At 44.7% G+C, this 17,240-nt stretch overlaps 1 protein-coding gene across 4 annotated transcripts in view; it reads right to left on the bottom strand.

Moving 5' to 3' along the window:
• The window catches only part of NUP153 (nucleoporin 153), a 310,572-nt gene that overhangs the window by 274,019 nt on the left and 19,313 nt on the right, over positions 1-17,240 (bottom strand). The window contains exon 1 of one of the 4 annotated variants that reach the window (XM_033934595.1): positions 2,147-2,561. The exons of the other annotated variants lie outside the window; for them this stretch is intronic. Within the exon in view, the coding sequence (XP_033790486.1) occupies positions 2,147-2,161 (15 nt within the window). The 5' untranslated portion in view covers positions 2,162-2,561. Of the gene's footprint in view, positions 1-2,146; positions 2,562-17,240 lie in introns of those variants that run through there. 4 annotated transcript variants of the gene reach the window in all.

The raw sequence follows: 17,240 nt of genomic DNA, 5'->3' as shown, positions 1-17,240 counted from the left end.
GAAGGATTTATCTACCGACTTCACAGCCCAATGTGTCACCATAATACTGCCATAGAAATAAACCTGTAAGCCTCCAAAAATATGGCTATAATAATGGTTTATTTTACCAGTCCCAAATGATGGTATAAACAATAGAATGGCAAAATGCTGGACTAGTATAAACGGTTTTGCATATTATCACAAAGATCACAAGAAATTGAATGAAAGTGAACAGAGGTATATTTTTACATTGGATACTGTTGCACCCTTTGGATTGAATGGAGAGATAGAGTGGATGTCAATGGTTGGTTAGAGGTTTGTCTAATCAGACCCTGGGGGGAGGTGCATGATTATGAATGAAAGTTGACAGTATATATATCCCGAGGTCAGACGCCACAGCCATCTTACTCTTAACACTATTATGAGTCGGGTGACAAGCGCGTACTCGGTAAGCACACATTTTCTAATTTTACCGTAGTAGGAAGGTTAAATAGTAGGGGCAGTTATACATTATGTGATGGTAACTGTTTCTTTTTTTACTGTAGGGAGACCCTTGATACAGCGCCACTAGGCGCGAAACATGTCGGGTTAGACTCCCAGACGTTGGCTGATAAGCTAAGTATTTATACTATTTTCATATTAGAAATAGCATCTTTTTTATAAAAATGCACGAAGCACTATATAAGTTAAAAATATGAGCAGCCAGTGATGAAGTGCCACATAATCCTCCCCGCCGTCATGAGATAGTACAGCGGAGGAGTGGTGGGGCTGAGGCATACCCATGAATAATATGCAAAACCGTTTATACTAGTCCAGCATTTTGCCATTCTATAAAAATAATCCTAAGCAGGTCCTGGCTCCAGATCATTCATTGCTTTTTCTGCATTTTATATGAAACTGCATATGTAGCCAGCACCCCGTATTAGAATAGACTCCATAATCCTTTATGTTCTAAGAGCAACTGGAAAAAGAGTGCACTTAAAAAAAACACACCAAGCGCAAGATACACATTTTTTCCAGCAAGCATTTGGGGCAGATGCTTTAGTAATGGATCATATCTATTGAAGGCTTTCAGCATATCATCTTGAAAATGTATTCTGTATTTTAAATTTTGATGATTGAAATTGTTGCTCTCTGGTGTGCTTTCCTATTTTAACTGGTGTTCCTTTTTTATTTTTATTTTTTTATACTTAGTGTTGATGTACATCGCTGAGAACTCTGAGTAAGATTCAGAGGTATATCAAACCCGAATAAACAAATATACCAAGTGAGATTTAGGAAGGGCACCACAAAATAACAAAGTCTGAACTGAATTCAGCTCTGCTGATGGGACTTACTTTGGACATTTTATAATAATAATAACTTTATTTTTCTATACCACCATAGTCAGACGACTTCTAGGCGGTTCACATTGAAAAAAGGCTGGACATTCAGCGAATTACAAATGCATGAGGGGAATTTTACAGAAGAAAAGGGTTGTAGTGGAGGGAAATGTAAGAGGGGTTGAAAGGGAGAGGGAAAGTGAGAGGGGTAGGAATTGCCTGAAGATTGCTTCGGGTTTGTAGGGTGAAAAAGCGTAGTGAGCGCAGATTGGTCTGTTTAGGTGATGAATTTGTCAAACAGAGTGGTTTTGATAATTTTCGGAATGCGTTGTAGTTATGGCACAGACGGGCAAGGGAGTGCGTGCACAAGGTAGAAGGCCTGCTGTAAAATCTATTCATATCAAGCTGAAACCATGGACAGAGCATAAAAGCAACATTACCTCCACATGAAAGAAAAATTAAACTACTGAAGCACCAGATAGTCCAGCTTTTAATGCTTCCTTTACAAGTCCACCAAAGCAAAAAATAAGAAAATTTTATTACACAAATTCTAGAAACCCACAAACTGCAGGCCTTGTAAAACACAGTCTTTTAATATGAATTCTAATACAATGTGTTTCCAAAAGGGCCATGCACATCTTGCATTCATTTTTATGTGTTTACATCATGCATTCATTTTTACATGTTTATAAGCAACATCAGTTATTAAGCCCTTTCCTAACCTTAAAATTATTTTTAAAAAGAATCCCACATAGAGAAAAGAGTCCTCATTAATAAATAAAATCACTAAGAAACTGCATGCAAGAGACAAGTCAAGGGAGGAGTCTAGAGAGACAGCATTTTACCTTAAGTAGGCTCATGCATTACCAGACGTCAGACCGTAACTCCTTTGTGCCGTTCTGTATTTCCAGGTCAGTAACAAGTAAAATAAACTATTTGGTTGAAATCCACTGCACAATTGTCAAGTCTTGTAAAACAGGTGAAGAGTGAGATAGACAAACAGCTGTCAGCCAAGCAAGCACTGACATAAGCCAAGAGGAGAACATGCCAGAAACAAAATTACTGAACTCATTTCAGCACTATTACCCCAACTCAGGCCAGAAACCCCCTGTTCAAATTTGATGCTCCCTCTTCCTCCTCCTAAAAAAATAAAACACATTTGCTGCACTGTACCACATGTTAACACCTGACGAGAAGCATTTGTTTAAAGGTCCAACCCAAAACTTTTCCCAAAAGCGCTTAGAAGCACAGGATATAAGAAGTGGGCCTGAATCACCATCTGTGCTGTACTGAGTGTTGCATATCAGCATGAATCCATGTCAAGCCTCTACAATATGAAGAGTCTGTTCTCTGGTAAATAAATTTAGGAGCAAGGGATCAAATAGACTCTTTATTTATAGGTGTAAACAAGCCAGTTCTGTGACTAAGCCAAGAATGCTGTAGCGTAGTACATACACAACCCCTCTAGACTTCCCAGTGTTACCAGGCATGTTGTTTATACGGGAAGGTCACAGTCAGCAATATGGACTCTTTTCAGTATGAGCTCTCCTCAACTCTAAGACACCTGCAGGCCAGTTCTTGGAACTCCCATAGTTGAGGCAACAGCACACATCCCAATACCACTGGAACAGCACAGAAATCTAGCACTCCAATGCTCCCAGGAAATGATTCAAATTATATAAATGCTGTAAAAGCAAAAGCAAGAGGGAGGAAGGCGCTTAGCACTCGCGCAGAAAAGTATTGCACTAAGTGCAGCTCTTGTGTGCACGCGCTGGGAAAAACCCAACCATTAAGCACACATTGATGCCACTCTTTTGCATCTCTAAATATAATCTTTTCTTTTTAAAATACTTATTTATTCAATTTTCTATACCATTTTCCCAGGAAAACTCAGAACGGTTTACATGAGTTTATTCAGGTACTCAAGTATTTTTCCCTGTCTGTCCTGGTGGGCTCACAATCTATCTAATGTACCTGGGGCAATGGAGGGGGGGGGGGAAGGGGATTAAGTGACTTGCCCAGCGTCACAAGGAGCAGCGTGGGTTTGAACCCACAACCCCTGCTGAGGCTGTAGCTTTAATCAGGCACGAAGTGTGAGATAACAAAATTTGCGGACGATACAAAACTATTTAGTGGAGCTGGGACTAAAGAGGAATGCGAAGAATTGCAAAGGGACTTGAACAAATTGGAGGAATGGGCGGCGAGATGGCAGATGAAGTTCAACGTTGAGAAATGTAAAGTATTGCATGTTGGAAACAGAAACCCGAGGTACAACTATACGATGGGAGGGATATTATTGAATGAGAGTAACCAAGAAAGGGACTTGGGGGTAATGGTGGACATGACAATGAAGCCGACGGCACAGTGCGCAACAGCCGCTAAGAAAGCAAATAGAATGCTAGGCATAATCAAGAAGGGTATTACAACAAGGACAAAAGAAGTTATCCTGCCATTGTATCGGGCGATGGTGCGCCCGCATCTGGAATACTGCGTCCAATATTGGTCTCCGTACCTTAGGAAGGATATGGCGTTACTCGAGAGGGTTCAGAGGAGAGCAACATGCTTGATAAAAGGGATGGAAAACCTCTCATACGCTGAGAGATTGGAGAAACTGGGTCTCTTTTCCCTGGAGAAGAGGAGACTTAGAGGGGATATGATAGACTTATAAGATCATGAAGGGCATAGAGAGAGTAGAGAAGGACAGATTCTTCAAACTTTCAAAAAATAAAAGAACAAGAGGACACTTGGAAAAGTTGAAAGGGGACAGATTTAAAACGAATGCTAGGAAGTTCTTCTTTACCCAACGAGTGGTGGACACCTGGAATGCGCTTCCAGAGGGCGTAATAGGGCAGAGTACAGTACAGGGGTTTAAGAAAGGAATGGACAATTTTCTGCTGGAAAAGGGGATAGAGGGGTATAAATAGAGGATTACTGCACAGGTCCTGGACCTGTTGGGCCGCCGCGTGAGCGGACTGCTGGGCATGATGGACCTCAGGTCTGACCCAGCAGAGGCATTGCTTATGTTCTTATGTTCTTAACCACTGCACCACAGAAAACAGGTGCCAACATATATTTTCACTTTCGGGTTTTCTTGGACTCATGCGCATCTCTCTTTTAGTACCTGTGCTTACTGGTTTGCATGAGCTTTCTTTACTTTCAAAAGAAATCAAAACTGGCAGATTTTAGATTGGAAATTTTTTTTTTAACTCTCAAAAACAGCTCAAAGCTGATGATGGTTTTCCAGCGGTACAAACAGGGCATGTTATCTGAGCATTGAGAAGCATAGCAAATGACATCCTTAGCATCCATTTGACTACATTTAAATTCAATTTGTAGCCATCTCTGCAATAAAACCCTCTGAGAATGTTGCACAGATTAGAACACATGTTATTCATGCACTAACTGGCCTTAATGCTGGCAGTAGGTTTTGAGAATCTGCCCACTGAACTTTACACTGCCACTCAATCCAGAATTAGGAGCTTTTTCTGTACAGAGAAAAAGCCAGGTCAGATAAAAATCAACTTTTATATCCTTAAAATAAGTGATCCTAGATGAAGGTCTCTTTAAAAGTCAATCAAAACAACACTACACCACTGCAAGGTTTGGGGATGGGGGGAGGGGCATTTTACTATCAGTAAGTGGTAGTACACCTTGTGTCAATTCTCTACAAATTCTATTAGTAATGAGTAAAAGGTAAAAGGAAATATACATTTTTTCCTGGCTGTTTTGAAAAAATATAGTGTTGGCTGGTGGCCAAACTAATGTTTTTTTATTGCAATCAATATTTATCAATTAAGTTGAAATTTAGTCAAACCTGTTAATTTCTTTTCCTACTGTCCAGAATCATCCTGGATAGTGGATTGTTACCTTTGTCTACCAGCAGATGGAGATAAAGAAACCGACTTCCTAATAACAATCTCAAGTATAAGGGATAGTGCTGTGTGAAAAAGCACAGTTTATTACCATATCAGGTGTTATCCAGGGACAGCATGCAGCTATTCTCACTTGTGGGTAACGTTATCCACAGAGCCCGGATGCGGACAGCCTCGCAAGCAGATTTGCTTGAAAAAACTCATAAGTTTTGAGTCTGCCGCACTGCGCATGTGCGAGTGCCTTCCTGCCCATCACAGGGCGTGTCTCCTCAGTTGATAGCTAGCAGAGAAGCCAACCAGGGGAGGTGGATGGGTTGTGAGAATAGCAGCCTGCTGTCCCTGTACAACAACTGTTACGGTAAGTAACTGTGCTTTTATCCCAGGACAAGCAGGCAGCATATTCTCACATGCGGGTGACCTCCAAGCTAACCAGAATGGGATGGTGGGAGTGTTGGCAATTCAGCAGAATAAATTTTGTAACACTGCCTGGCCAAAATGGCCATCCTGTCTGGTGAAAGCATCCAGACAATAATGAGAGGTGAAAGTATGAACCGAGGACCAGATGGCAGATTTGCAAATTTCCTCAATAGGAGTAGATCTGAGGAAAGCTACTGAAGCCGCCATGGCTCTGACTTTGTGAGCTGTGACTCGACTCTGTAGATGCAGTCCAGCCTGAGCATAGCAGAAAGAGACACAAGCAGCCATCCAGTTGGAGATAGTTCACTTAGAAATTGGATGTCCCAACTTGTTCAGATCGAAGGAGACAAAAAGTTGAGGAGCAGATGTGTGGTATGAAAAGCTGATTCTCCAGGATGGCCTTGTAAAAAAACACTGGAAGTACAATGGATTGATTTGAGATGAAATTCTGAAACCACTTTAGGTAAGAATTTAGGATGAGCACGGAGGACCACCTTATCATGATGGAAAACTACGAAAGGTGGATCAGTAACTAAAGCTTGCAGCTCACTAACTCTTTAAGCAGATGTGAGGGCAATGAGAAACACCACTTTCCAAGTGAGATATTTCAGATGAGCCGTATCCATTGGTTCAAAAAGAGGCTTCATCAATTGAGCAAGAACAACATTGAGATCCCAAACCACTAGAGGCGGTTTGAGAGGAGGTTTGACATTGAAAAGTCCTTTCATAAATCTGGAAACCACCGGATGAGCAGAAAGGGGTTTCCCTTCAATAGGCTGATGGAAAGCAGCAATTGCACTAAGATGGACTTGAATGGATGTAGACTTGAGGCCAAAGGTAGATAAGTGCAGAAGATAATCCAAGACGGAAGACAAGAAGGTATCTCGAGGCTCCTTGTCATGAGAGATGCACCACGTAGAAAATCTAGTCCATTTTTGGAGGTAGTATTGTCTAGTGGCAGGATTTCTGGAAGCCTCTAAAATGTCCCAAACAGGTTGAGAAAATTGAAGAGGAGTTATGTTGAGAGGTACCAAGCTGTCAGGTGTAGAGACTGCAGGTTGGGATGAAGAAGAGATCCTTGACTCTGTGTAAGCAGAGATGGAAAAACTAGTAGAAGGTATGGCTCCCTGCTGCTGAGTTGAAGTAGAAGGGAGAACCAGGGTTGCATGATCGTTGGTGGCATGATCGTTCTTGAGCTTGACAAGAGTCTTGAGAATGAGAGGGAATGGAGGGAATGCATACAGGAAGAGATTTGTCCATTCCAAAAGGAAAGTATCTGCCTCGAGGCAATGAGGAGAGTATATCCTGGAGCAGAACTGAGGTAGGTTGTGGGGAGACGCAAAGAGATCTATTTGAGGAGTTCCCTACTGAGAAAAAATGTGATGAAGAGGTTGCAGAAGACGACTCAATTTCTCTGCCACACAGTTTTTCTCTCCTTGAATGTAGACTGCTCTCAGTAAGGTGTTGTGATGGATTGCCCAGTCCCACACCCTTTGAGCTTCCTGACAAAGAGGGAGAGATCCTGTTCCTCCCTGCTTTTTGACGTAGTACATGGCGACTTAATTGTCTGTCCGAATAAGGACTATCTGGTCATGAAGAAGATGCTGAAAAGCTTTGAGAGCCTTGAAGATCGCTCTGAGTTCCAACAGATTGATGACTAGTGGCCTTGAGTACGGAGACCGTCAAGATGAGCCCCCCCAAGCGTAGGTCGAGGAATCTGTTGTGAGAACCTTCTGATGAGGAGGTGTCTGGAACAGTAAACCTCTGCAGAGATTGGAAGAGAGCATCCACCAGTGAAGAGACTGTCTCAATTAAGGAGTGACTGTAATGTGTTGAGAAAGTGGGTCGCAAGCTTGCGCCCACTGAGATGCCAGGATCCACCGAGGAATTCTAAGGTGAAGTATGGCAAAAGGAGTCACGTGAACTGTCGAGGCCATGTGACCAAGTAGTACCATTATGTGTCTCGCTGAGAGTGAAGAAAGGGAAGATACTTTGCAGCAAAGCTGAAGAAGAGCATCCAAACGCTGCTGAGGAAGGAATGCTCCGAGTTGGACAGTATCCAGAACAGCTCCGATATAGGTTCTGAGAAGGCTGAAGGTAGGATTTGGGAAAGTTGATTTCAAATCCCAAACTTTGTAGGAACCACGTAGTCCATTGGGTCGCTACAATAATCCCCTGAGATGTTGAATCTTTGATGAGCCAGTCGTCCAGGTAGGGGAACACCTGAAGATCATGGTACCGCAGAGCTGCTGCCACCACCACTATGCACTTGGTGAACACTCTTGGAGATGATACCAGGCCGAAAGGTAGCACTCTGTACTGAAAATGCAGATTCCCCACCCGAAATCTGAGTTACTGACGGGAGGCCAGATGAATAGGGATGTGAATGTAAGCCTCCTTGAGATCTAGAGAACATAGCCAATCGTTCTGATCTAGAAGGGGGTAAAGAGATGCCAGGGACAGCATGTAAAATTTTTCTTTGATTAAAAATTTGTTGGAAGCCCTAAGTTCCAGTATGGGCTGCAGATCGCCCGTCTTCTTTGCAACTAGGAAGTAATGGGAGTAAAATCCCCTGCTCTGCTGTTCCAAGGGAACTTCCTCGATGGCACGGAGGCGAAACAGAGCTTGAGCTTCCTGTAAAAGAGGGGCGGTCTGGGATGGATTGGAAGGATACTCTCTTGGATTGGATAAATTCCTGAAGGATACGGGGATTGAGGGATACAGATAGAGGTAGAGATATGTTATGAAAGGGTTTAGATAGAAGGATAAAGGGAGTTAAAGGGTTTAGACCAGTGTTCTTCAACCACCGGTCCATGGACCAGTGCCGGTCCACAGAAATTTCCTGCCGGTCTTTTGCTGGTTCTTTTGCTGAGCCCTGCACGGGCGTTGGATAACGTCACTTGTGGTTGCTGGGTGACATCTCCTTACGTTTGCTCTGTGTGCGTGTGGCCAGCTGTATATAACTCTCTTGATTAACAAACCGCAGCCATCTTTACAGCATGAATTAGCTCCTGTGTTGGTAAGAAATACTCTAAAATGCTGCAGGGTCTGGGTGTTTCAGTCTTGACTTTTGATTCTGTAAATTTAGAATGAAATGAGGCCATCCAGTTGTTTTAGGTTGCCAGTGTGAGGTGTCAATGTTAAGATAATGTGTTACTGTGTTGCAGTTTTCCTCGACCCTGAAGAAAGTTTCCTTTGGTGAAAACATGCATGTCGGGAAAGGAGAAGAATGGATAACATCACTCTAAGATAGAGCTAAGTAATGTTCCATGAATTTTAAATATTTAAAATAAGACAAAAACAAAAAAGCAAAAAAATTTATGTGTTAATAAAAGGAGGACCGACGAAGAGATTTAAAGCCTGGAGTATGTACCCTTAAGGTGGTCTGAAGGTCCATACATTTGATGTTCAATTGACAATATATGTCTATTAGTCCCTGAGACAACCAGTATAACTATCAGATTATATTGAAGTTGCAACTGAGGCTTCTTTTTGTGTGGTCCACAGGACCAGCATGTGCATCAGGCCCAAAACAGTATTCTTCAACCTCCGGTCCATGGTGCGATCGATGCGGCGTTATCTTTGAGCCAGCTCCCTCTTCCTAACTGACTCAGTGCACAAAGCCATGGGCAGTGGCTCCTAAGGGCATCCTGCGCCTGAACCGGAAGCCTTCTCTCTGACGTTGCAACGTCAGAGGGAAGGCTTCCAGATGAGGCACGGGACTTGCAAGGTGCAATTAGTACTATTATGGGGGCGGGATCTGGGGTGGAGATTGGGTAGAGATGGGCGGGATCTGGCCCACAACTTAACCCAGTGTTCTTCAACTGCCGGTCCATGGACTGATGCCGGTCCACAGAATAATTCTTTTATTTCTGCCGGTCCATAGGTGTAAAAAGGTTGAAAAACACTGGTTTAGACAAGGATCACCTTGCAGGTCATGGACCTGATGGGCCGTCGCAGGAGCGGACTGCTGGGCGAGATGGACCTTTTGGTCTGACCCAGCGCAGGCAACTTCTTATGTTCTTAAGAGGGTATCCTTCCCTGATTATTGACAGCACCCAGAGGTCAGATGTAATGGTCTCCCATCGATGGTAAAAATGATGGAGACGACCTCTGATGGGAAGAGGAAAGGACAGAGGCAGAATGATGGAGGTTATGCTCTGTTTGAGAATCAAAAAGGCATGGCGGAAGACTGAGGTTTCTGTTGCTTCTATAGTTGTTGTTTCTTGGGAGGTGTTCGAGTATAAGGAGCTGCCCTCAGAGGATAATGCCTCTGATAGGATGAAGAGGTTGAGAAGGCTTGGAAGGAGCTGGCGTAGGCTTTGGTCTGATGATGGAAGCAAAAGATTTCTCATGCTCAGACAAATTCTTGGTGGCAGCCTCTATCGATTCATCAAAGAGGTCTTGTCTTCACAAGGAACATTGGCCAGATGATCCTGAATGTTGGGATCCGTATCAATGGTGTGAAGCCAGGCAAGGTGGCGCATCGCTACTGAGAAAGCAGTGACCCTCGAGGAAAGTTCAAAACCATCATAAGATGACTGAAGAAGGTGTAACCCGAGTTGTGCTAAGTAGCAATGACTTGCTGGAACTCTAAAAGCCTGTGTTGACCAAGGTCTTTAGAAAACCCAGGGAGTATATCAATAAAATACAGTCAAACCTCGGTTTGCGAGTAACCCGGTTTGCGAGTGTTTTGCAAGACGAGCAAAACATTCTCGCAAAACGTCTCACAAACCGAGTGTTGACTCGATTTGCGAGCACCCCCCGATAACCGGCATCGCTCCCCCCCCGCTCGCAAAGGGCCCCCTCCCGCTCGAATCGGCACCCCTCCCCCCGAGAACAGGAACCCCCCGCCCGACCAACTTTAACTCACCCCCCCTTTAGCACCGACACGCAGACCACAAGTGCCGGTGCCGCTTGTAGATCTTCTTCCCAGTCTCTGCCGGCTTTGAGCATACATCTGCGCATGCTCAAGCCCTTCTAATTCTCCCTCTTGAGGCCAGAATTGGATAAGTGCAAAAGATAGTCCAAAACAGAAGATAAGGAGGAATGTTGAGGCTCCTTATGATGAGAAAAACACAATGTAGAAAATCTAATCCATTTTTGGTGATAGCATTGTCTAGTTGTAAGCTTTCTAGAAGCTTCTAAAACGTCTCTTACAGATTGAGAAAACTGAAGAGGGGTTATATTGAGAGGTACCAGGCTGTCAGGTGTAGAGATTGCAGATTGGGATGAAGCAGAGATCCTTGACTCTGTGTAAGCAGAGAAGGAAAAACTGGTAGAAGGTATGGCTCCCTGCTGCTGAGTTGAAGTAGAAGGGAGTACCAGGGTTGTCTCGGCCACCGAGAAGCGATTAGAATCATGGTGGCATGATCGTTCTTCAACTTGACCAGAGTCTTGAGAATGAGAGGGAATGGAGGAAATGCGTAGAGGAAAAGATTTGTCCATTCCAGAAGAAAAGCATCTGCCTCGAGGCGGTGAGGAGTGTATATCCTGGAGTAGAACTAAGGCAGTTTGTAGTTGTGGGGAGCTGCAAAGAGGTCTATCTGTGGCGTTCCCCACTGTGAAAAAATATGGCGAAGAGGTGAAGAATGGAGAGTCCATTCGTGAGGTTGCAGTAGATGTCTCAAGTTGTCCGCCAAGCAATTCTTTGCCCCTTAAATGTAGACAGCTTTGAGGAAGGTGTTGTGGCAGATTGCCCAGTCCCAAACCTCCAGAGCTTCTTGACAAAGGGAAGCAGACCCTGTCCCTCCTTGTTTGTTGACATAATACATGGCAACTTGGTTGTCCGTTCGAACGAGGACTACTGTGTCGTGAAGCAATGTTGAAAAGCATGGAGAGCTTTGAGGATCGCTCTGAGTTCCAACTGATTGATATGACACTGACGATCCATACTGGTCCAGAGGCCTTGAGTACGGAGACCTTCAAGATGAGTGCCCCAAGCGAAGGTCGAAGAGTCTGTCGTAAGGACCTTCTGATGAGGGGGCGTTTGAAAAAGCAAGCCTCTGGAAAGATTGTGCTGGGCGGGAAGGCACTTGTGCATGCGCGGTGTGGCAGACTCAAAACTTCTGAGTTTCTTCAAGCAAGACTGCTTCTGCGACTGTCCACATCTGTGCTCCGTGGATGATGTCAGCCACATGTGAGAATAGGCTGCCTGCTTGTCCTGGGATAAATTCCTGTATGCTTCTGCCGAAGTGGCATATGGTCCCATAAATCACTGCGACTACACAAATTCAGAACATCTCTCTTTAAGCTTAAGATCTCCATCAACCTTTTTTGGGGGGAGAGGGGGATCTCAGGATGATGCAAGCCAGACTAAAGGAAAGAAAATTAATAAGTATAAGTAATATTTAACCTTTGTTAGCATCCAGGTTGCATCATCCTGAAATGGGTTGTAACCAAGCAGAGCTCACTGGGTGGGGAAAGACAAGGCTCCTAAATGACACTTCTGCCAAATGGGCTGTGGACAGCACATCTAGTCTGTAAAGATTTAACAAAGGAACAGAGAGATGACCAGGTCACTGCCCTATAGATATTCTCCACCTATGAAATCACCTATGCCCAAGTTGACTGAGCACTGACTGCACCATTCCTCAAAGACATTCCAAACCCAGACATAAAACAAGGAAGTGGACAACTTCAGGACCTTGAACAAGGTGGAAATCACTTTGGGAAAAAACCCTTTTTTGCTAAGAGCCACTTGTTTATTCTTGTAAGTGTAGGTGGTCTCAATGGAGGCCTTAGATCAAGGATGTCGAACTCAATTATATAAGGGGCTGAAATCTAAAACACAGGCTAAGTCACGGGCCAAATTTTTTATTAAGATACTTAGTCTTAATAGAAGTATAGGGTTATAATCTCTCCAACCCCACCCTGGCTCTGTGGTGTAAACAAAATAAAGACTTTTCCTCTGTTTTAGATCCTAGTTTACACTAGCTATCTAACACCAGCTCTGACAGGGTACACATTTCAAATCTGACATATTATAATCACAAAATAGAAAATACAATTATTTTTGTTGTCTGATCATTATTCAAATCATGTTGGTCCCAGGCTCTGGTTTCTCTTTGTCTTCTGATAACTCGCTTGCTAGAGTCTCCTGCCCATTTGTTGTTTTCTTCTTCCTCGGTGCTAACCATCCATCTTCCATCTCTGTCCTCCCCTTCTGTTTCCCTTTCGTCCCCTGGCGGTCTGGAATCTTTCCTTTTTTTCGTCTCCATCCCTGCAGCTGCAGCGATGGACCCCACCATCCCTAGATCCACCATCTCTCCTTTTCTCAACTACCCTTTCATCCAGGATCTCTCCCTTCTTCCCCACCACCCCAGGGTCTACCTCTCCCTTTCTCTTCCCAACTACCCTCCTATCCAGTATCTCTATCCCCCCTCCACACCATCCCTTGTGTCCAACTTCACTCCCTCCATCCCATTGTCCACCATCTCTCTCCCTCTCCTCCGTTTTTAGACCCATTATTTCTTTCCCCCTCCCACCCTCAGTCCAGCATATGCACATCTCTTTGGATTCCCCCCTTCCCTCCATGTACTTCTACACCAGGGCCCCCGCCCCCCCCCTTCTTTCTAGCGTCCTCCAACTTCCCGGTCTCACCTTCAAAGCAGTCAATCGGCTGTAGTGACTTTAGCAGGCTGCCATCGGCCTCCACAGCACATTCCCTTTGCCGCAGTCCTGCCCCTCCTGACATATGGAACCGCGGCAAAGGGAATGTGCTGCGGAGGCTACACCAGCCAGCTAGGATCGCTACAGCTGACCGGTGATCTTCTGCATGCTGCTTTGAAGGTGAGACTGGGAAGCCGGGAGAGAGATGGTGGACAATGGGATGGAGAGAGTGAAGGAACAGAAAGGGTATTTTCTTGCAGGCTAAATCACTGAGTGAAACCCTGCCTTAGATGCTGCCTAGCCCTGGAGAAGTGTGGAAATAACCACTTCTGAATATCCTTTCCATTCTAGCACCTGGTGTGCAAGAGCCATGCTATAAGAGATAAAGCAATCTAGATCCTCTATGCATACTGGAAGCTGAGAAAAAAGGTGCGGAAGTACCAGAAACCAGAGGTCGGGACCCATCTGAAGATATATCACATATGCATACCACGGTCTGCAGGGTCAATCTGGAGCCACCAGAATAACCTTTCTCTGATGAGTTGCAATCCTGTGTAAAACTCAGCCTATCATGGACCAAGGAAGAAAAATGTACAAGAGTAGGCCCTGAGGCCACGGCTGGACTAGAGCGTCTAGACCAGTGATAATTAACCTTTTTTTTTTCTTTTTTTTGCGTCATGGACCCCTTTAAGAATCTGATGAACGCTATCAATCCCCTTCCCCAGAAATATTAACAAACACAACTTTGCATGCAATGAATATAATGTACGTTATTTATCAAGATTTGATTGTTTCATACATATGACATTCACAAAGTATTATTAAACTTTAAAGTAATCTAAAAAACCACTCCATTTTTATGCAAAAAGTAAAGGCCACTCGTTCTAATTATGAAATACAATCCTCTTGTGCAAATAAACAGATCTACTACTACTACGTTTTCTACTACCATTACTGCTACTACTACATTAATTCTCTCGTTATCTGCGAGAAAAATCAACAGTACCAGACTGTACAGTGAATATAAATGTTTATTTTTATCTGACCCTCATGGACTGCCCTGAAACCCATCCATGGACACCCTAGAGGTCCACAGAGCCCAGATTAAGAATCCCTGGTCTAGACCCTCGCTTCCAGGTTTGTGTCTTCAACTGAAGATCCTGTCCACCTTTTTGTTCATTGCCATGGGGTTGAAAGGAGGCCAACCCCTGCGGCGAACAATGGTTTGAAATTCTGTCGTTGACAGTGTCCAGTTGCCAGGGTCCAAGGTCTGTCTGCCGATAGCACCTGCAGAGGTGAGCTCCCAGATACAGCTGGGCACTCCAGGTGCTGCCCTAGCAATTGACATAAGCCACCACTGTCACTTTATCAGAGAAGAATCTGACTGCTTGGCTCCAGCCTGTTGATCAACTACATCCTCCGAGAGGATGCCCCCAAATCGGATGACAGTTGCAATGAGCTCCCCAACCAAGGAGATTGGCATCCGTCATTACAACTACCCAGGAAGGTATTTGAAGGGGCATACCCTTGGCAAAGGACTGGGAATGGTCCAAGCTTCCAATGTCCAGAACAGAAACTTATGCAATGAGTCCATCTGCGGGCACCAATGTGAGAGCAATGCATGTTGGAGAAGAATCATATGGGCCCTCGCCCAAGGAACCACATCTATTGAGGTCACCAAAGGACCCAGGACTTGAAATAGACCCATGCCAATGGAGACTTTGCTAGAAGGCAGGAAAACTGAACAAAGCAGCTTTGTGCCTCTGGAAGGTAGAAACGTCTGGCCACTGTGTCAAACAAGACTCCCAGAGACTCCAGTGATTGAGTCGGCGTCAAAGATTGCAATAATTCACCATCCAACCCAATTCCTCCATGAGGCTGATCATCTGATCTATTGTATGCCACCCCACAGCAAACAAGGTAGGAATGAGCTTGCATCCTACGCAGCTCCATCCTACGCAGGTGGGTTGTGACCACCACCACCATAACTTTGGTGAAAGATCAAGGAGCCGTCGCTAGGCCGAAGGGCAGAGCTAAGAACTGAAAATGATGTTCCAGGACATGGAACTTGAGAAACTTCCTGTGGTCTTGAAAATGGGAATATGCAAGTAGGCCATCAAATCCAGGGATGCCAGGAACCATTTAAGACTTTAAGATAGGCAGTATATCAAATAGAAAATAAACTTGAAACTCTCCCGGACGAAATTGCCACTATGACAGAACAAACTGACTCCATGCGGAAGCACAGAACTCTGAGTTCTGCATATATGTAAGGTACAGAATGGGTTTCCAATTGTCGGAGCCTTTCTTTGGCATGATAAAGTATGTGAAGTATTTGCCAAAGCCCGAGTTTTTGAGTGGGACAGGCTCTAGGGCCTCGATATCCAGCAACCTTTTCCATCCACCCTGCTGGAGAGTCCACAAATCAATCCAGTATGGATGATTTCCAGAACTCAACGATTGGATGTAATGTGAATCCAAGCTGGAATAAACACCAAGAGGCAGCCCCCAATTCTGAGAGGGACCTCCTCCAACCTGGTGTCACTGTGCCACCAAAGAAGCCATTTTAGGCTGCTGACACTACTATGCCATAGGATACAGGCGAAACAAGGCTCTCATTACCTTAAGAGAGCCCTCAGGAGAATCCCAATGATCTGTGATCAAAACATTAATGTTCGCATGCCAGGGAAACGCCACAGACTGAATTCTCACTCCACACATCAGGGAGGAGGAAGCAGAAGGAACTGGCTGGGAGTCCAAATTTCGTTTATGCAGTCTCAGAAATGAGATCTGGCAGGGCCGTAGGCTGAAAGAAGCGCAGGACCATGAGATCATCACCAGGATCCAAGGCCATAACAGGATCCAAAGCTCCCTTGAAACGGGAGGCGCATTTGTGGACAACAGTGGCACAGTGAAAGAGATATCATCATTATCAGAATCCACTGCTCCCAAGGGCTGAGTAGTGTGAGACAAGGTAGAAAACCCCTGAGGGGCTGAATCCTGACGTGCTGAGTCCAAAACGCAGGAAGTCTGCGCCTTAGTAGAACAGCTCTCCTGGAAGGCTTTCTACATTAAATGGATGAATTCCAAAGAAAAGCCAAACCAGGGAGCAAAGAGTCACCCTGAAATGATTCAAATTTACAGTTTTTAAGCTCTGTGGCTTCCATGCTCTTTCGAGCGGAATGGCCACTGATTGTGGGACCTGAAAAAAGAACAGCCCACCTAAGCAGTATAGTCGCCCTTTCCTCGAGCCGAGACAGCAAAAAAGAGGCTAAGCCCTAAGCTCACACCTCTCCAAGTGCAATGCAGAATGTGCGTAATCCTGGCATGGATTAGTGATGAAAGAGCCCAAGGATCCATCTCAAATTTTGAGGCAAAAAGAATATATTTGGAGCTGTAGGGAACTTTTGAAAAAATATATATATAACGCTAAAAATTCAAGATAGCCAGAGTCAGATTTTGGTGCTAAAATCGCTAAAACAGCAACTAAAATAAAGCTAAAAACCAGCAAAAATATGATTTTTGAGGAAAAGGAACATGCAAAAACTCCCCAAAACATAAATTTCAGACCCCCTCTTCCCCGGTTTCTCTCACAGGAAGTGATGTGTCAGAAGAAAGGCCCTGCTGGGGATGGCCGCGAGCAGCCTGTTATAAGCACTGCCTCCTGCTGATCGGCTGCCGCTTCGAGTAAGTAAGGGAGCTTGCGGATCAGGACCACCGCCTGCTTCATGGCTTGAGGGAGGGAGAAGGGCTTTGCAGCTCAGGACCGCTGTCATGCTAGTGCCATGGGGCGGAGGTTTGCATTTCAGCTGCTTCGATGCTTGGGTGCTTGAGGGAGGAAGTGTGGGGGGATTTGTGGCTGTGCTGGTGCTTCGGGTCAAGAGGGAGGTATGGTTTGCGGCTCAGGACTGCCGCTACTTCTAGTGCTTCAGGGCTTGATGGAGGGAGGAGGGTTTGTGTTTCAGGGAAGTTTTTTTTTATCTCGGATATTTTTTTTACCAGTTGGATGAGAGTGCCAGTTAACAGAGTACCAGTTAAC

This window comes from Geotrypetes seraphini, chromosome 2, assembly GCF_902459505.1.
Source record: "Geotrypetes seraphini chromosome 2, aGeoSer1.1, whole genome shotgun sequence".
NCBI lineage: Eukaryota > Metazoa > Chordata > Amphibia > Gymnophiona > Dermophiidae > Geotrypetes > Geotrypetes seraphini.
This window is presented reverse-complemented; position numbering and strand designations above follow the sequence as displayed.